Source organism: Thermobia domestica, chromosome 5 (assembly GCF_964235325.1).
Source record: "Thermobia domestica chromosome 5, izTheDome1.hap1.1, whole genome shotgun sequence".
NCBI lineage: Eukaryota > Metazoa > Arthropoda > Insecta > Zygentoma > Lepismatidae > Thermobia > Thermobia domestica.
This window is the reverse complement of record NC_137458.1, coordinates 235,338,145-235,360,379: the sequence shown is the minus strand read 5'-3', so window position 1 is coordinate 235,360,379 and position 22,235 is coordinate 235,338,145. Positions and strand designations below refer to the sequence as shown.

At 35.4% G+C, this 22,235-nt stretch overlaps 1 protein-coding gene across 4 annotated transcripts in view; it reads right to left on the bottom strand.

Annotated features, from left to right (window-relative positions):
- Positions 1 to 22,235, bottom strand: part of LOC145686459 (uncharacterized) — a 201,606-nt gene that overhangs the window by 129,682 nt on the left and 49,689 nt on the right. For all 4 annotated transcript variants that reach the window (XM_081759778.1, XM_081759781.1, XM_081759779.1 and 1 more), the window contains 2 exons: positions 6,676 to 7,034; positions 2,956 to 3,122 (listed from right to left, as the gene is read on the bottom strand). In XM_081759778.1, coding sequence (XP_081615904.1) covers positions 2,956 to 3,122; positions 6,676 to 7,034 — 526 coding nt within the window. The remainder of the gene's footprint in view (positions 1 to 2,955; positions 3,123 to 6,675; positions 7,035 to 22,235) is intronic.

Sequence of the window (22,235 nt, the reverse complement as noted above, 5' to 3'; positions counted from 1 at the left end):
AGAACGAAAAGGACTTGCAGGAAGCACTTTCAAACTTGAACGACCAACTGGAAAAAACATGCAAAATGAAGGTAAATAAGAAGAAAACTAAAGTGATAAAGTGCACAAGAGCAGACCAGAAAGCGGCAAACGTATAGCTAGATGGAGAAAAAATCAAAGACGTTAAGACGCTCCCTTATTTAGGAAGTCTAATATCCTCGGACGGAAGAAGCGAAAAAAACGTAAATTTAAGAACAGCACAGGCTAAACAAGCATTCAATAGCAAAAGAGGACTGTTAACATCAAGAAATGTGTTGTTGGATGTTCGTAAACGATTTATTAAGACCCTGGTATGGAGCGTGGCGCTTTACGGATTAAAGATGTGGACATTGAGAAAAGCTGAAATATTCAAGCTGGAAGCATTTGAAATGTGGTGTTGGCGCAGAACGCTGCGCATATCATGGACCGAAAGGAAAGGGAATGAAGACGTACTAAAGGAAGCTAATGAAGGACGACAGATCATGAAGATAATAGGAAAAAGAACAAACAGCATGCTTGGCCATCTTATTCGGCACTCTGATTGGATTATCAGACTGATAGAGGGAAAGACAGAAGGAAAACCAGGAGGAGAAAGACCGAGGACACAATATTTAGATGTATTTGCGAAGAAGAGACCTTATCAAAGTACAAAACAGTTCTCCCAAGGGAGAGAGAGAGAGATTTTAAAATTTCCATGTTGCCCACCAACCTATGGTTGAGGTGAACAAGAGAGAGACAATGAAAACGCAAGCTCAAAAACGAGTAACTGTTTTCCAAAATACATTCGTTTATGCGTTGAACTACCTTTGCTTATTGCAGAACAGGAAACTCCGAAAAATCGAAACTTGTGGGAAAGGAAAAAGAAAAATTAAAATTATACTTGCATCGAAAATGGATTTGTCATTGTACTGTTGATTCAATTGGATTTTTTGGGTGATTCACCAATATGGTATTTTACTGATGAAATACGCGAAAAGCATAAGGCAATGAGCACAGCTTTAGTACATAAATTTGTTATATATCTTCAGTAGGAAACGTAACTTTCTTCTATATTTGAAGTTGGAACATAAAAGTCAAGTACTCAACCACATCTGAGACAGTCTTAAAATTTTCATTTTCAAAAGACTTTAAAATCCCATTTTTAGCAAATCGAAATTCACTATTTTTTTTCCTATTTTCTCAAATTCCCTGATATTTCTCGATTTTTCAAGTTTGTCTCTACTCTTTAACCATACAATGATATCAAAGATTAATTTAAAGCGGGAAAGCCTCCTTCCAAACTTTTATCACATGATATATGCCACTTGCACAATTCATAACAAATACAATGATTCCATCGTAAAGATCTATTCTGAGTATACAGCATTTCGTTTCATTCAAGTATGACAAAATTGAAGGGATACGAAGATTTCCTTAGAATCTAAAAATAACAACAAAATGCCTGATAGTCTGAGATTTACCGGAATTTTGCATCGCTGATATAAAAGAAGAATACAGAAGGTTGATCGGTTTGTACCTGATCTATTTTCAAAGTGTATTTATCCTATAAAAACTCGTGCCACCACCACCAGCTTTGTTGTATCGGATCTTCAGTATCGGTGTTAGAGCTTTAAACAGGAATGTCATGAAAGGAAATATCACGGATTTTAATTTTCTGCTCCAAGTCATGATAAAACTGGAGGGATGATCTGTAAGTATGGCTGGACGCTTTGTCCATGTGGATCCGCACATAGTTCTTGTTGGCTTCGTACAAACGATGGATATCCTTTTGATAAATTGGGGTCACGATGAATTTCTGGAAATGGATAGAATTCACTTTCCTTTTTCTCCACCACCTGACGCACCTCCAACTTGTCCTCGTAATACTATCCAGCAACAACATTAATCCCTGATGATTTTTTTTTTTTTTTAATTCATCGTGAAACTCAGTACATTCCTTGCTAGAGGTGTCACGGTATGTAATTACCCGAATGCGTAACTCCGCGTGAGATAATGTAGGCTTCATCTAATGTGAAAATCATCTTTCATTTTGATCCCGTTAAGTGTCTTTCGCACAGTTAGTGGAAGTTGTCTTACGTTCAACAAAATGCCGAGAGTGCATTACCATTCAATTGGTAGATTCTCTTGGCCTGCCAGTCAACGAATTTTACGAAGTATCTCACACGATACTACAGCTGAAAACCGCGAATGAGCCACTTTCGTTGGCAAATATTTTTTGGATAAGCCTCATTTCTGTTTCCTGGCCACGATGTCTCAAGCTCTAATCACTCTGATGGTTAAACCATTTTGCCGACAATATTTCACTATTATGGTGCACGAAAAAAATTGATGAAAAAGAGACATGATGTACCCCTCCCAGTAAGAGTTTACTCTCGACAGTATTTGAGTAACATCAATACGAAACTACGGCACGCATAAGCAGAGACACCAAACTGACAACAACGATTTCATGCCTCTGGCGTGACGACAGCATTTCCAAATCGGTCAAATATAAACCGATCAACCTTCTGTACATCATATGATGAAAAGATATAAGCAACTCCGGTTCCACTTCATTTACTTTTAGCTTGCTTAAACGCTGTGTTCTTTTATAATAAACCTAAATAGAGATGCCCAACCAGAATTTGAAGCCCAGGCTTATTTCTTAACGGAATTCCTTGTCTTAGCTCATACCACTACCATTTACAAAGAAAATAATAATTTAATACTCGTTTAAACAGAATTACTCCAACTGTTGCAAACTAACCAGAAGAGTGAAATTTCAGCAAATGTCCAGGTTTTATATTGGGCAAAGCGCTTACTTTATATATCATATGTGACTTAATTCACTTAATTCGTACCATAATAATAAGGTAAAGTTTCATTCATACAGAAGCAATCCTAGCACAAATTACTCGTGAGATAGGTAAATATATACAAAACATAACGAATACGTACAAGTTATGGACAAGATGATTTCGGAGGACTGGTGTCACAGACGGATGCCACTTCTTAGTTCCTTGAATTGAGGTAGAAGTCACTTCGCCTGAATGTAAGTCAGCAAGGATCTGCAAACTACGAGAAAACCTATTCTCTACAGCAGCTGCATTAACTGCTGCTATTTGCTATACAAAATAAATACTCGTTTTAACTTTCTTTTAAAAGCAATTACATCCGATGTAATGATATATAAGAAGACCCATGACATTTTTATTTAATTTAGGATAAAACTAATATCTACACTGTACAAACTCGACAGGATATATTCACAAAATTTACTTAAATATAGCTTTTGCATCTGTCTTGAATACACAATATTTAAGTTAGTCATATAGTGAGCATGATAACTAATAAGACTGGTAACAGAAAAATAAGTAGATGTACCAGGTTGAAGAAAATACAGTTTTTATATATACATATTTTAAAGTATATTGTTTCTGACTGTACATCAAGATTTTGACTCCAGCTTGTGCAACGTAAATTACAATGTTAAAAACTGCATTACTAACTTTAAAAATTTCCCTACTTCGTGTTTTAATAGGCACTTTCATGTCGACAATGTGTGTCGCATGTCTTTAAAAAATACATAAATAAAAATAACTCTCTGATGAGAGAAAATTTCATGTCTCCTCTTGAAAATGTGAAAAAAAAAAAAAAAAAATCCAAAACGGTATTTCATGAGAAAATTTTTAAAATAAGCATTAAAAAAAATCAGAAACTTTCATTGCCAAATTCTACGTTCTTTGTAAACGTGGCAAATACAGAGTGAAATTATGAAGAGAGAGGGCATTTTACATTTTATCAGAAATACAACGTAAATTTCTCACCGTGTTAGTTATTATATAAATGGAACAGTCTTAATATGAATAGATAATATGAATAGATTTTACACGTGAACAAAGGACTAAATAGAAATAAGCCACCAAATATGCGAAGCGATCAGGCATTTTGTGTTAGTGATTTGAATATATACCTTTAGCAAGTAAGGAAATTTTAAATCACCTTTGTAGAGTAAGTGATTAACGTGTACTCTCAACTTGTTTCATTTTCCCATCATCATCACTGAAGTCCCATACTCTAAAGTAAACTTTTTTTTTAATAGCTTGCATCTGTCGTTCACACTGTTCCATTTATATAACATTTTAACAGAAAGATCGTTAAACAACAATCTTTTGTTCCAAAAATGTGTCTTTAGTATCATCCGCTTAATAAGAGTTTATATGAATATTTGCACACAATTCATAATTATGTCTTTACAAATGTTAAAATTATGAAGAATTTTATGAAAAAACGAAGTTTCGTTTTAGTCATTGTTATAACCAGAAAGGGAAACTGTTTAAGTATTTTAAACTTTAATGAACCTACGACCGAACTTTAACAAAACATTACTAAAATAAAACATTTACTCCGAATAGTCTTTGCAGGTAACATGTTGAAAATGGGCAGAAATAATAAATGTAAACTATCAGTTGCTGATTAAAAGTATAGTAAAGGAAGTTCTCAATCCAAATAGAAAAAAACACACTTTGCTTTAAGAAAATAATAAGCATTTTACCATAATAATTGCAGAAAAATAATCTAATAACATTTACCGAGCATACGCAGGTTAATGGTTAGTGTTGGCGCTTCGCAATCCAGAGTTCCCCGGTTCTAATTTCGATACCAAACATCCTGACTGGTGATTTTGCAGTTTCACCAGGCGAATGCGGGATACATTTAATATAGAAACCTTGGCAATCTTTCTTTAAAAGTTTGTTTCTCTGTTGTTAATATTTCAGTGTAAAATACGTTTTCGCTACATCTGAAATATTTTTAATAGATAAATAATTAAAATACATATTATGTATAAAATGAAACTAATCCCCCATCGATACATATTTTAATGATACTAACAAGATAAAAGCCCAATTCGAGAGAAGTGCTAACTATTCTAAAAATAATTTTGAGCTATTCAGAATTTTTTCCATGGTAGTGGGACGGTATTTGATTCGAATATAAAGAGAATCGTTGTAGAAATTGTCCCTTCCCTTCCTTAAAGTGGAATTTTTAAAACGCTGGAATACATGTCTACTTATTTAAAATTAGGACTCTATACACCTAGTTTCATGTTGCTAACTTAAAGATCGCGCGAGATACTTTATTTTTGGCATAAATTTTGAACTCTCTTTTCCTATGAATTTTAACAGAAATAATATGATAAAACTCTAGCTCGAGGACAATGTTAATTATGCTTAAAACTTAATTTTAACGATTCTCAAGTTTCTCATGATGATGACACAGATAACAAATTTGAATGCGAGCTCCTTCGTAGCTAAGCGGTTAGCGTACTCCCCTTTAGCCTGGGAGACCCGGGTTCAACTCGGCAGGAGCTCACGTGGTTCGGATTCCACGTTAATTATACATATTATACATCCAAACTTCCGTGTGCGGGTATTGGTGATTGTAAGCGCAACACCAATATGCATCACACTCCTGATAAAATTCATTCTCTGCTCCCAGCAGGGGGAAAATGCATTTTGATTTTTTTTAACACTTATATTACACATGCTTCCTTTGAATATGTTTAATTTCACAGCTCTATTATATATATATATATATATATATATATATATATACATACTCAGGCACTCTAGTGTCGGAAGAATAGAAGTAGAAAGCAGACCGCTGTACTGCTCACAAACTCTCTTCATTGGGAACAACAAAAAACACTAACGAATAACTTTTTCTGATAATGTGGAAGTGTAATATCTCGCCTCATCTGGCACTGATGCGAACTTGCACTACCTACGGTTTACTATCTACCAGATCGTCAATGATCCTTTGTTTCAACATACACCATAAACGTTCCGATCAAAGTTCTCCGAAATGTATAGGATGTCAATACTGAACCACTATTTCAGTTAGACTGCGTTTGTTTTCAAGGAAAAACTGCCTACTCCGTCCGAAGAGTTTTGACTTCCAGATAGTCAGACCAGACGAGCATGGTCTCTATTCGGAAGCTATCATCCTTAGGAGAAAGGCGTGGACGTGTTGAAGGGAAGGTTCAAAGTCCACTGAATGGTAACTCTGCTAGGCTCTCTGGGAAGGATATTACCTAGGTAGGAAAATCATACACTCACCCGTGGTGGTATATGCAATCTAGATCTATACCGTATGCTCTTTTGCTCGCCAGTAGGAGCACCAAGACAAGGTCGGACGCACCATATACGTCTTGCATGAAGATTGTGAAAGTGTTTCAGATAGATTATAGAAATACTAGTATCTCAAAGAGGTTTACTTCAAGCTGTAGTTCATAACAGGTTTGCTGCACAAGATTCAATGTAGTCATCAGAATATGGTTATTGTTCGCCAGCATACGAGTCAAAATATAAACATGTTCCATTTCCTGGACGCAATTAAGTTCTAAGGAAATTGCAATAGTTTACTCAAACCATACAAGTCTCAATCCAAATAAACAATCCTTATTGCCATAGAATTACCAAGTGAATAAGACTGTCCTGATCGTCTGGTATCATGAGGCATACTATGCATTTTAAATTTACCACCAGGAAGCAAATATTTCTATTTGCACATTTCTGTTAGTTTCTTTTTCAGTAACAGCCAACTAAGTTACAAATAAAATAGTAAAATACTTTTTAAGTACTTAAGACTAATACAAAAACCACGTATAATACTTACATTTCTATGTTGATTCTGTTGATTCACTGGGGTTTTTGCATACAAATTCTGGAAATTTATTACTTGAATTGATGCTGAAGTTCGCCACGCCTGATAACCAACAAACGGCACTCTAACATTGGGTGCTGAGCCTTGTGATGCTGCAGTAGGTGCAATTGATCTAACACAAGCAGCATTCGGCATGAAAGGTGCACTTGGTGCTTCTTTCACTACACCCGATGAAGCACTTGGCCCTAGGAGTTGTGGCTCCATATTCCGTAATAAATTACCAGAAAGACACTGAGTTCCTAATGCGTCATATGTTTTACGAGGAGTTGGAAGACGATTTAGTTGCGTGTTCGTAGACTGACTCGATAATGCTGGAAATAATGAAGCAAACTGTTATTTCAACTGTACTATCTAATAATATTTAAGGTCAAATTACATATAGTATTGACTCAACACGAAGGCAGTGCTTCTTCAAAACACCGTTAACACAGTTTTGAAAACTGTACTTATCTTACATCCATCATTTAACAATTCAAAGATAAATATTCCTGTAAATATCTTATATGCAAACCATTTATCTATTACCTTATATTTATATAGTTATCTATCTTATTAATCTACAAAACTTCATTAGGGTAGGAAGGCTGTTTCACATGAAGCTCAACATGGTATTAGAATAGTATATTTTCCATTTCTTCTAACACAACAATAATAACAAGTTCAATGAAATTTCTAATATGAGAAGGAGTAATAAAAAATAAGTGTAATAATCTATATTTGGTGCAAAAACAGCAATACAGATTAGAAGTAATGAAATATACACACTTAACTATCGAAGCAATCTAAACCGGATATACGAGTACACAACAATCATAGTCTTCACAATAGGTAGTCCTTAGACGTGAGACAGACTCCAATACCAACATATTCCGTTCTACTGTAACATCTGCATACATTACCTTCTGAAAGTAAATGCATTACGTTGAAGTTATAATGTTACTCTCGGTTTTACGTTTTAATAGTGTAACATGGCAGTTTCACAAATTATCGCAATCAATTCATCAGTTACTACAATCATTCTTGTTTAACTAACTGAATAGTCTATATTCTTGTTCCATTGTAATCAAAATTCAAGTGAAAATAGTCTGTTGACGAATTTTGGCCAAATTGTTCTGTAAGTTAAACTGTGAGAATAATTCTTTAATATCTTTTCAGTTTATGACAAACCTAAAAACTAAACGACTATGCTCAATTGTCACTATTAATGATTTCATGAAATTTTATGTTTGGTCTCCAACCTTATTTTCTTAACCATCTTTTTGCTTCATATATATGTTCACAACTAAGTCAACTAATTTATGATAGCTAACTGAACCTATTAAATCACTATTAGCAGTCAACATTGCACCCGAAAATAATTTGAAACTATCAGGATATAAGTATTTTGGTGTTCTTTCAATTTTAATCTAAACGTGCTTTTAATTTAATTTTAATCATTCCAAGTTTTTAAACTAAATTCTGGCATCTGGCATCTCTATTTTTCTTTTTCTCTTAATTATGAATAGATGAACAACAGTACAGCTTTTCTTTGCGAGCGTTATTTGTAAATCTAATACAGAAAAGATCTTAAACCAGAAGGTTTACGGGAATGGAAGTCTGATAGAATGCGATAGAATGAAAACTACAAGTGATAATGAAATATATGATTTTTCGTTGTGAAAAGCAATCGATGGCAATATATCTTGAAGATAATGTCGTTCAAATGTGCTCCTCTCCTTCAATGGGTGCAATGGATTTTAAAAGTTCTATTTTGCACTATTTTTAGACACATATTTGCAAGGGCTCATTCACTGTTCCCTTTCACTTCACGAATTATTCTTGGCTTTAGATGAGATTTAACGTAACCCCATAGAATGTAATTTAGGAGGAGAGATTACTTGATCTCGGCGGTCAGTTCACATTACTATTTCTCGGCATAATGCGTCGGAGAAACTTTCCGTGCAGTATAAGTCATTGCTTATGTCATAATTTGCCATTTGAGGGCGCAAAAAGTGGCTCGTCATTGACAGTGATGTGATGCCATGTTCGTCCTCAGAAAATTAGGACCGATCATACCACTGGCCCAAATAGTGACACCACAATGATTTTCTAAGAATGAAGGGACACTTCGTGAATTGCATGTGGATTTTCTTCTGCCCAAATCAGTAAATCGAGTGTTCTTTAGGTCGATTATGTTGGCCATGTACTTATTTTGATGATAAATTCGAATGATTCCTATATATTGGTAAATTGTGTACCCATCCATGCTAAATTACTACACACTACTGCACACAGCTATTACGTAATCTCGCCAATCTAATAGTTAGTATTATCAGAACACGATTTCGAAATTGTGCAGTTGCAGTTCTTTTTTATATACACTAACCTATGCAAAATCCGATTCCCACACTATACAGCTAACCCAGCTCCATTTATTTATCGTGTCATCGGAAATTATTCTCGAATCAATTTGTTCAAACTTCTCTACTGTAAACATATCAGAGTAATTTATGACCATGTCCTGAATTTGTGTGGGAAATTAGAGATAAGTGCACAATAAAAGATGAATAATAAATAACTACAAATAATAACTTAACTTATGCACAGGGAGGGGAAAGAAAAACAGTAGTATTTCTCTCGCCCTTAAAAGGAAGACTTAAAATTTCAGACTGCTCGTATAAGCAAAAGCACATCACTCACTCCTATCTCAATACCAATGGAAAAAAAAAATCCTTTATACTTAAAACTAACAGAATTCCTGTTCTTCGTACGGGATCGTAACGTTCAGGGAGTCACAGTTCGCCCTCCATCTCATCGCCAGCCTGGAGTCATGAACATTTATACAAAATTCCAAGGTTCTATACCTAACAGTCTTGGAGTTCTGGTGAAAAAAGCCCCCCTTTCCCCTTTTAGAAATCGTATACCAAGAAACTCCATCTTATCGTCGGTCTTGGGTACATGGGATGAATCAGAGGATTTCCTCTTATATATACATACGTAGATTTGATACAGCGCTCTTCTTCGACAGCAACACTAAATTTGACGTTAACAGTTGAAACATAGTGAAGCGAATTCCAATTAACTGATGACGTGACAACTTTCCTTCTGAAAGTTGCTCCTCAATATAGCAGTTCAGAAATTCTTTATCCTCCACTTTCTCATTTGTCCTTTGAGATGGAGTTTAAATGGGTGCAAACGAATAAAATACTCGTACTCTATTATGAAAATGCTCCTATTTTTTCATATGAGTATAATAAGCTTTATGATTTAAGTCCAGCGGGAAAAAGAAAAGTTCCTCCCTTTTTCCAACACATGTATTGGAGAATTTCTAAAATTTGTACAACTGAATACACTCAGTGTATGAAAAGGCCTCCCACATACGAAGTTTCGTAGCTGTTCATTCCAACATTTACGATATCGGCCAAAAGCGTGACACTACGTATATTGTAACCCTTTGAGAAAAATGTCCTTCATAATGGTGAAAGTACTATCTGAACTGATTAAGTAGAAATTCGGAGATTCAACTAAAAAAAATACAAAGGTCCTCTATTTATATGAGCAATGAAAAGTTTTAAGCCTTTTAGTCGTTGACAGTTTCTTTAAGTGTCAAATATCAGAAATTGGGAAAATGGAAAAAAGAAAGAAAAAAAATCAGTACATAGCTGTTATGCAGTATGCCACCATCGAAAGATGGGTGCAAGAATTCAAGCAGGCAGGAAAAGTGTTGAATCGAGGTTAGGGAATCAACTGCTATCACCAGCAATAACTTCCCTTGTACTTGATTATGCTCATGCAAGATGGGCGATTGGCAACGGATCAGACAGGCTGGGCACTTCACAGGAGCAAGCAGATCACATTCTTAAAAAAATGAACTTGGTTTTTCAAAGATTTCAGCTCCATGGGTCCCAGGTCTTCTAACTCTTGAATAAAAGTGAGTCGGTACACAAAATCATTGGACAATTTTAAACTGTACTTTTAACGTCATGTGAACAATTGTCGTCACCATTCATTACTGTGGACAAATACTCAGCTCATCACTATCAACCTGAAAACGAACAGTAATTGAACCAGTGGAATAGTCTTTCATCGCCCCTAGAAAGAAGATAGTCACCCATTCCGACTGCATCAGGATTTTGGGATTACTAAGGTATAATACTGAAATGAAATGAAATGTAACATTTTTAGTTTAATGTCCCACGATTATGCCCTTTAGACTAAAGAAGACGGATGGTTAAAGAAATTGACTGTAAAATTAAATTTTTTGTGCTTTCCCATCGGGACCAAGTGGACCAAAGGCCACTAGAAAGCAGCGAGAGCAAGATGTGGTATTAATTCTAGACCGTCCCAGAGAAACAGTGTAAGTCACAAAACATAGGTTTTTAGGAGACGGTTTTTTATTTTAACGCATAAGTATGAATCACTTATACTAACAGCACCAAGAGGCGCTTATTCAACTCACGTTTAGAATCCATTTATACCAAGTTAACCAGATGTGAAGCATGACACACAGATCTCCAATTTTAACTTATCTCATTTTGGCCAATTTCTGACTTATACTGTTTCTCTCGCGCAGTCTAGAATTGATTACCTTCAAATGGTCTGTTAGGGGTTGTTACGTGTTAGGAGTTGTTACGAAATGAAGCTTGTAAAGGCAAAAAGTATTTTAGAGTTAGTACTATAATAAAAAGAGAAGATGATAAAAGAAAAAGAGGTTAGAAGATGTAGTAGAATGGTTGCTAAGAGTGTCAACAAGAAGACTTAGTTAGAGTAATATATTTTAGGGTTTAAAATACGAAGTCTATGGAAGTTTCAAACATGTACCAAGTTTGAGAAGTGTATGTAATTAGATTGGAGAAAAGAAATAGCATTAATTGTAGTTGGAATAAAGAGTATCTGGAAAAGTTTGTGGTTAGTTGATATATATTGTTTGTTGACCAGAAGAGTTACTTAGTTTTAAAGGAAGTTGTGTTGGTTCGTTAATTGAACGTCAAATAAATATAATACTCTTTGTTAAGATAAAAAGTTTAACAGGGTCCCACCATCACAGGACATCATACTGACCCTTGCAATAAAAAAAAGATCACTAATGCTGATCACCATTTTCTACCACAAGGATATGCTCCAGGTCATACCTCAGCAGTTACCATGGGAACTATTCATGAAAGTAGATTTGAACTTGTTCCTCATACACCTTATTCCAAGATTTTTCACCCTCAGACTTCCATTTATTTCTGAATCTAAAAATGCTCTAACTTTACGACGTTTTGCAACTGATACTGACGTCAATTCAGAGGTACAACAATTCTTGTAATTGCAACCTAAAAAAACTTTTTATACTGGGATAAGGGGACTCCAGCACAAATGGAGCAAGTATGTCGATGAACAAGATAACTATGATTAAAATTAAAACATTATTAAATCTGTACCTCTTGCAGTTTCCTGAAGGATCAAAACTTTTCAATCAACCCTCGTAATGTAATGTATATGAGATGAATTCCCAGCAGGAGGAATTCAAAGAAATAAAATTGTGTCGATAGTTCACAAGTTAATTCTACTTTCACATTCCACGCTTTGCTTCTAATGCCGTTGATCAATTTTTAGTACTCTTGCGTTAACATATAGGTACCCCATAATTGTTATGTGAGTTCAATAAAGTATCTCTCTTTTATATATATATATATATATATATATATATATATATATATATATATATATATATATATATATATATATATACAGGGTGGCCCATTTTAATCTTTGCACGGAAATATCTCAAAAATAGTTGAACATAAATGAACCAAACAAAAACTCAAATAGGAAATGCCATGGGTCACACCGAATGAATGGTGTTGTCGCGGTGCCTCCCAGGGCTGCCCTTTATGGGGACCCAGGGTCCAACTTTAAAATTTTAAATAGAAATATGGGGCGAGTGATACATCGTTCCATAGATATTTAAAAATTAAAAAAGCGTTGTGGCAAGAGATTTTTCATATCGGTCACTGTATTCAAGATGGCCGCCAAGACATGGTGCTTGTATCAGATAAAACGTCCAGTACCACTAATATGAAAACGGTTGGAGATAAATGAACAATCAAAAAGTGAAACAGGAAATGGCATGGGGCACGTCAAATAATGTTCTCGCAGTGCCCTCAGGGCAGCCCTTCATGGGGGTCCAGGGCCCACCTTAGAAATTTTAAACGGAAGTATGGGTCACGTGATACCTCGTTCGCTAGATCTTCAAACACTAAACAGTGTCATGACCAAAGATTTTTCATATGGGTTACCGTTTTCAAAATGGCCGCTAAGACATGGTGCCTGTATCAGATAAAACGTCCAGTACCACTAATATGAAAAAACAGTTGGAGATAAATGAACAGAATAAAACTCGTATAGGAAATCACAGAGGGTATTTATCACGGCTGGAGAATAATGCAACGGAGAAAAAGATGATTAAAGTATAATTGACAATGCAAAAGAGGAAATGTAATTCTTAGAAAATTATCTTTCCGATCTCCCTCCGTGAGTGAAGTGGGAATGAATGGTAAAATCTCAAATGAGAACCCCACTTTTATTTGCAATAAGTATGGTTTGTCTGAAACACTTGTGTGTACAAGTGACTGGTACTGCAGTGAATAAAAATAAGGTGATTTAAAATAAGGTTAAATAAGGTGAATAAAAAGAAGTTGAAATTCAAGTTTAATACCCATTTATATCGCAAAGTGTGATTGGATGGAAGAAAAGAAGCAACTGAAATGAGAAGCAAAGATTTTTATAATACATTTCTGGAACTTGCAAACATTTTACCTCGCCCTTCGCCCCTAGTAATTTAACGCAATGCGTACAAAATGTTTGGGAAGCATCTGCATCAGTATGTACCGTTTCATTACTGAGGATCACAACTGAGATTATAGCTGAAAGTTATTCAGAATTAACTGTGGACAACATTTCAGTGAAGTTCATATTCTATCACATACAAGAAGACATAGAAGGAAAAGAATCGAACCAATATCGTGCAGACGACTGTTGAACAAAACCAACGTTTGTAGACATTGTTCTAAAATTGTATTGTTCGACAAATTTGTTTCGCATTTCAGTTGATTCATTTTTGCATCATATCATTGCCTGCTATCAAAATGGAAGATACTATTTAACAAGAATTATACATGCTTTATCCCATTACAGAGACATCTGCCCCTTATAAAAACACACTTCAGATTACTTTGTTTCGTAGATACAATTTGCAAAAACTAAGGTTCTCATTTGCAATTTCACCGTTCCTTCCCACTTCACCCATTTACGGAGGGAGGTTGGATCGATAATTTTCTAGGAACTAGATTTCCAAATTTGCATTATGACACTTTCACTCTAATCATCTTTTACTCTGTTGCAACATTCTCGAGCCGTGGAATGATAAATACGCGCTGTGATTTCCTATTCGAATTTTTGTTCTGTTCATTTATCTTTAACCGTTTTCATATTAGTGGTACTGGACGTTTCATCTGATACAGGTACCATGTCTTGATGGTCATTTTGGAAACGATGACCATATGAACAATCTTTCGCAACAGTGTTCTTTAATTTTTAAACGTATGTCGAACGAGATATCACTCACCCTATGTTTCCATTTACAATTTTGAAGTTGAGCCCTGGGCCCCAATGAAGGGTGGCTCTGGAAGCCACCACGACAATACCAATCGATGTGCCCCATGACATTTCCAATTTGAGTTTTTGTTTGGTTCATTTATGTTCAACCGTTTTCATATTAGTGGTACTGGAAGTTTTGTCTGATACATTCAACATATCTTGGCAGCTATTTTGAATACGGTGACCGATATGAAAAATATTTTGCCAGAACGCTTTTTAAAGATCTATCGAACGAGGTATCACTCGCCCCTTGTTTCCATTTAAAATTTTAAAGTTGGGCCCCGGGACCCCATGACGGGCGGACCTGGATGGCACCACGACATCACCATTCGATTTTTCTCATGGCATTTCCTATTTGAGTTTTTGTTTAGTTTATTTATGTTCAACCGTTTTCGAGATATTTCTGTAGAAAGATTAAAATGGGCCACCCTATATATATATATTGACTATAAAATCCGTGCTAATGCCAAAATGAAAATGTTGAAAAAAAAGGCCAGATTTTACTTTAGAACTGACGGCACATAGGCCCACATGCATTCTTTCGGCGATTATTTGAACTACTTCCACACTAAATACTATATAGTCCGATTCTAACTGAGCAGTGTTAGGCACAAGCCCACATTTTAACATTAAACCGAACTTTTCCATTTTTGGCCAGCGAATTGCGGAAGGAAGTGGCCTGGAATCATTATATTAGGAACCATCCGGCATTTAACTGATGTGAATCTGGACAACCCAGGAAAAAGACTTACTCAAGATGAAAATGAAATGAAATCTTTGAGTTTTACGTCCTACGGTTATGCCGGTTAGGCTAAAGGAGACGGTGATTATGAGAAAAGAATGAAATAGTGGAATGAAGAAAGTGGAAGGAAACGGGAGAACCCCGAGAAAACCCACGCACACGGTGTTTGTCCACCACAAGGTTCACTTGGCGGGGGCTGGAATCGAACCCAGGACCCCAAGCACCAGAGGTGAACGCTCTACCACTGAGCCACTGCGGCCTCCTTACTCAAGATGACTGGTCTGAAAAAGCTTTTACATTTTTTCGACCGACTGTTCCCAATGGAAATCGAAACTGGGATCGCTCACACCAAAGGCGTGATTATTAGCAAATATACGACGTGGGGCCACATGTTATCGAATATCACAACGTACACAATACAATGACAATCCTTTATATCCTCTGAAGTTATGTAACGATGCAACTGTGATGTTGACTTTTTTTCTTTCTTTTGTGATACTTCCCGCATTAGAAATAATTAATTGCCAATGACGCAACCAACTGAAATCATGTGACGTCATGAACTCCACGTTGCCATGACGATCGCCATTTGATTCTCTTAACAATACCTGGTAAGAGCCTACAGACAAAGCGAAAATAATGATGTGTTAATTTCTGTATTCCACAGATTGGAGTAAAAGTATTTTCACCTTTTTGAACATTTTCAATGAATGGAACTTCTAAAAACAGATAGAAAAATCGATTAGGTAAATAATATGTTAAATACTATTAAGTATATGATAAACACTGAAAGTGAAATCGATCAGTACACGCGTCCTGTGAAATGTTTCTCATGATACAGTATATCATGTGTATTTATACATTTTGAGGTTAGGTTAAGACTTGAAGTGCACCTACCTTATTCACTGCCGGATATTAATTTAAATAATTCTGGAAAATTTTAATTTAGTAATATTGCAAATGCGAACAGAATTACTGTTTAACATTGTTTAAAATTTATGCTGAGCAACACATAATTGGATGTTTTCTTGTTGTGCTGTCAAAATACATGTTTTAAGTTAATAGGGGATATAAAGAAAGATCTGATGCATGTCCATGGGTCTAAATCTGGTCCAGATTGAAACTTTCCAGCAAACACACAGATACAATCCTGTTTTTTAAAATTATTAATATTATTATTTATTTATTTATTAAAGATTTTAGTCATAATGATTGTGCAACCATATTACAAAAGGTGGAAGTAAAAAATGTAAATGAGTCAAACAGAATTACTATTAAGTACATGACAGATAGATGTGGATAATGATTTCTCCTTTTAAAATATCGTATATTTGTACTATTTTCCTTGTGTCGATAACTCGTCAATCTGCACGTCAGAGTATTTATATTGTGTCTAATTACTTTTCCTTATGTATATTATTTGGCAATAGCGCTAACGTTAATTATGCAATTTCTACCTTAAAACTTTACCCTGAAGTGTGGAACCTGTAAAAATTTTACAATTGTGAATAATTTTACAACTATTCGTATTAGTCCAGTAAAGATAGGATTGAGAAAGGAACAAATTAGTAACAAGCTGAAAATTGGTATGGAAGTAGGGGGATGTGTCAGGAATAACATACTAAAAGTCCCCTAAAATCCCACTGTAGCTTTTCCCGTAATTTTGAAAAATGTCCGCCATCTTTAGACGACGACAAGGAATTTATGGAAATCGTCACCCTTTATGTTTATTCCTCTAGCCACCGTTCTAATTATCACAAAGCCATGAATCATATATGGTTGCAAAGCCTGAAAGACAGAAAATCTAAGTAAATAACATATATGCCCATCGTGCTAAATTTCTAGAAGAAGAGGAAGAAGAAAACAGCTTTTTTTATTTAAAAAAGATATATTTTCAGAAATTATGAGAAGTTTGCAACACTGACAGTTATTGCACACCAACGAAACACCACCAACAGATGTCGTTGATATTTATCTCAATCATAGCCAACAATGACACAAATCGGTGCAATACAAGCCGAGAAAAAAAATATATCTTATGTTACTTTCTGACCTCTTTGTACAAAAGTGCATAAGGTGACATACACTTTCACGGTTCTAGTCACCTTCTTTTATCACATAGAACCAAGAGTTATATATCGTTGGAAATCTTAAGAAACGTAAATTCGAACGAGGTAAAACTTATACTAATCAAGCCCAATTTGTGAAAGAAGCGCAAAACTCAAAATTTCGGGACAAAACGTGATTTTCGCAATAAATTCTTTATATCTTGCAACACTGACAATTATTGTATGTTAACAAAACTCAGCCACCGTTTTCACTATCATCATTATTAATTTACTTTTAAAATGACTAACGTTTTTCCCAATGGAATAAGCTTTTATGATACATAGTTTTACATCACTTAAATATAGCACAAAAATCATTTATTGACAGCATTAGAAAGTAGCAGAAATTGGTAGTCTCCTATTCATAGGAAAATCGTAATTCACACACTAAAAATAACTCTCAACTACAATAGTCATTTGAATGTATTTTTTAAAAAAATGTCTTGTTTATAACTAGAATGCAATTTTCCTCCTAGTATTCTTCAAATCAACTTAATATTTACATTATATGTTAGTATGCACTTTAGGAACATTCGAACTTATTTTATTAGAAATCGATGAGGTTATCATTATCTCGTTCATCTCTATGAACTTCATCATTTCGTTTTGCATTCATGAATCCAATTCCTCGACACTGACATAAATTAGAGCACACAATTACTGCTTTTAGACAACCGTACAAGCTTTCACAGCCCTTTTTACAGTTACAGGATATTACACGGAGGGGGTTCCTTGGCCATTCTTGCTGGTACGAGGATACCTCCTAATGTTGTCCATTCATATTCAGTCGCTCCCATATCATTGAGCAATACCTGGGCTCAAAAAACGTACACTGTGAAAGAATGAATGGAATATACCACTTTTAACGTACACACGCAAAGGTACTTTCGGATTTAATCAATGAAGATATAAGATACCTTCGTGTTCTGAATATCCAAACTGAAATCCACCTTCTGTACGATGTAACATGGATGATTCTCAAGGCGTTGAAAACACCTACTTGCCCGAATTGGAATGGATTTATGCAGCTGGTGACAAGCAAGAACCATAAGTACCAAGCATATTAAGTAGTAATTCAATCTTTCATCAATCTTCAACCAATAAGCATGGATGCTGTATACTCGGCGCTTATGTTTGCCAGCAAAGAATGTGCAGAAAAGTAGCAAAAAAGCGTGCTTAGTCACGTTGGATCAACCTTTGTACTTTAAAGCATGCGACATTGTAGCAGCATGTAAAAATTCTGGTGAATTACCGTCAGTGATTGTTAGACTTGGGGGTTTTCCACACTATAATGTCATTTATGGAAACAGTTGCATATATAATGAAAGGTAGTGGCATTGAACAACTTTGGTCTTGTGTGTATGCTAGTAACTCTATGCCACAGATAAAGCCAGGCCATTCTTATTGGTCGTGCTTTGCGAGCTATTTTTTTTAAACACAGTTAGTAATTGCAATATATACTGTTTATTTAATGAATCAGACGCCACTGAGGAGTTTGAGCGTCAATTGCGAGATGTTTGTATTCCTCTGATGACTGAAGAAGATATCGATACTGATGTAGTGGTTCAACATCCAAACATAGTCAATCAAGATTGCAAATGACCTGAAGTTATTCATTGACGCTGCTGCAGAAACAAGCCGTATCTCTAAGTTATTCGCTCTGTACTTTCAGCTTGTAGAAATTATGCGTCTTTTAGTTCGAAAGAGCTGGAGACTTCAATCTTCATCTTCACTGCATGTGAGAAATGTTACCATACTTCTATGCAGCTGAGCATCTTTTGTATGCCAAGTACGCACATCTGTACTTACAAGAAATGTTGCGGTTGGAGGATGAAATGGATCTTCATGAGTTCCAGCTATTTACAGGAGACGGTTACTTCACTATTCGTAGAAAATATATATTTTGGAGTGGTACATGGTTTGATATGACGATTGAGCAGGTTTTAGCGAGAGCAATGAAGAGCAGCGGTGGACTGACCATGGGAGAGGCATAACTGAAAAGATAATATCTAGGTGTGTGTCAAGTATGCCAGCAGCGTGCCACTTACGAGAATATCTTGAAAAAATATTAAACAAAGATAGGCATGAACTTCACACTGGTCGGCATGTGGACCTGTACCAAAGCAGTCAATCGCGTGATATATTACATCTAAAGGAATTCTTGCGTTGGTTTTGCCTGCATTCTCCATTCCCTTCATATTCGGAGCTCGCGTCTCTAAGCACTGGCATGGTAGGTAATGAAATGGTCAACTGATAATTCTAAGGAAATCGGATTGGCTGCTATGGAAGGAATGTTTGGACGGACTTTTGGAAATGTGAAACTTAAACAAAAAGATGCGTATTCGTGATGAGCCACTGGCTGTAAACACCATACTTCAACTGAATCATATGAGTAGAAGTCCGAAGAAGAACTCCAGCACTGTTTTTCTTACGAGCTTGCACCCTATTCACTTTCTCTTTTCACAGAAATGTCCATGGGAAAAACGAAAAAGTCCGCCTTGTACGACATGTTTGAATATCGGACAAATTTTAAAACTCAATTTGAAAATACTGTGTACGTTATAGGTGGAAGCTGGCTTCTACATCATGTTGTTTGGCCACAATATGGAACATACCTTGACGTGCACAACTCGTATGTATCCTATGTACTCACAAACTCAGGAACGAAAGTAACAATTATTTTTTATGGGTATTGCACTGAAAACTGTACAAAAGCCGCTGAGCGGGAGCAACGTGAGTCAAAGGTTCAATCAGCTTTGGTGTTATTCACAAATGAAACCACATTATTAACAAAAAAAGATAAATTCTTAGGTAATTTCAAAAATAAGGATTGTTTCGCCCGTGAGTTGATGGTTCATTTGACACAAGCTGGAATTCAAACCCAGCAAGCAAGAAGTGATAATGACGCACTTATAGCTAAAACTGCTGTAGCCAAGTCTTTAAATCCTTTTAGGCACGTCGTAGTAATTGGCGAGGATGTTGAAATTTTAATCATTTTGCTTGAACAAGGTAATAATCAGCACGACATCAAAATTTGAAAGCTTGGACGTGAGTAAGAAAGTTAGTACTAAGAAGTTGTAAGATACACAGGCAAAGATACTAACTGGTTTGCTCAGCTACCATGCTTTAACTAGATGCGACACATCATGCATGTGGTTTGTATCGACAGGGAAAGAAGAAGCCATTCTGATTACTTCAAAAACGGGAAGATTTATGCCGATCACTTGAAGTTTTGAACCATGATAATGCTAGTGTACAATCTATGAAGCTGGCACATTATTTTTACTACACTACGACTGTACACTAGCATTCTCCAGCAATAGTAACCTTACTGGATGAATTCCAGTATCGTTTATACATCCTTGCAGTAAGTCGCTCAACATTCAGAACGAAATACAATTGGCAAAATTGCCACCAACCAGTGATGCTGCGAAACACCATATCATCAGGTTCAATTGTACCGTGGAAATGATTTGCGAGCGACTGAATATGGATGGACAACATTAGGAGGTATCCTCGTACCAGCAAGAATGGCCAAGGAACCCGCTCCGTGTAATATCCTGTAACTGTAAAAAGGGCTGTGAAAGCTTGTACGGTTGTCGAAAAGCAGTAATTGTGTGCTCTAATTTATGTCAGTGTCGAGGAATTGGATTCATGAATGCAAAACGAAATGATGAAGTCCATAGAGATGAACGAGATAATGATAACCTCATCGATTTCTAATAAAATAAGTTCGTATGTTCTTAAAGTGCATACTAACGTGTAATGTAAATATTAAGTTGATTTGAAGAATACTAGGAGGAAAATTGCATTCTAGTTATAAACAAGACATTTTTAAAAAATTACATTCAAATGACTACTGTAATTGAGAGTTATTTTTAGTGTGTGAATTACGATTTTCCTATGAATAGGAGACTACCAAATTTCTGCTACTTTCTAATGTTGTCAATAAATGATTTTTGTGCTATATTTAAATGATGTAAAACTATGTATCATGAAAGCTAACTCCATTGGGAAAAACGTTGGCCATTTTAAGAGTAAATTAATAATGATGATAGTGAAAACGGTAACTGAGTTTTGTTAACATATGATAATTGTCAGTGTTGCAAGTTATAAAGAATTTATTGCGAGAATCACGTTTTGTCCCGAAATTTTGAGTTTTGCGCTTCTTCCACAAATTGGACTTGATTGGTATAAATTTTACATCGTTTGAATTTACGTTTCTTAAGATTTCCAATGATATATAACTCTTGGTTCTATGTGATAAAAGAAGGTGACTAGAACCGTGAAAGTGTATGTCACCTTATGCACTTTTATACAAAGAGGTCAGAAAGTAACATAAGATATATTTTTTTTCTCGGCTTGTATTGCACCGATTTGTGTCATTGTTGGCTATGATTGAGATAAATATCAACGACATCTGTTGGTGGTGTTTCGTTGGTGTGCAATAACTGTCAGTGTTGCAAACTTCTCATGATTTCTGAAAATATATCTTTTTTAAATAAAAAAAAGCTGTTTTCTTCTTCCTCTTCTTCTAGAAATTTAGCACGATGGGCATATATGTTATTTACTTAGATTTTCTGTCTTTCAAGCTTTGCAACCATATATGATTCATGGCTTTGTGATAATTAGAACGGTGGCTAGAGGAATAAACATAAAGGGTGACGATTTCCATAAATTTCTTGTCGTCGTCTAAAGATGGCGGACATTTTTCAAAATTACGGGAAAAGCTACAGTGGGATTTTAGGGGACTTTTAGTATGTTATTCCTGACACATCCCCCTACTTCCATACCAATTTTTAGCTTGTTACTAATTTGTTCCTTTCTTGGCAGAAAAATGGGCTATCTTTACTGGACTATATTATTTACACTAGATTTCAAAATACACCTTTCAGTTCAGGCGTTTGTATTGAAAAATAAATAAATTAATTAAAAAGCGGGCAACGAAGACGAAATGAAGACATCAATATTTCTGTCTATAAGACGCAACTGTGACGTTGAGAATTTTTTGTGATACTTTTTGCATTAGAAATCACTAA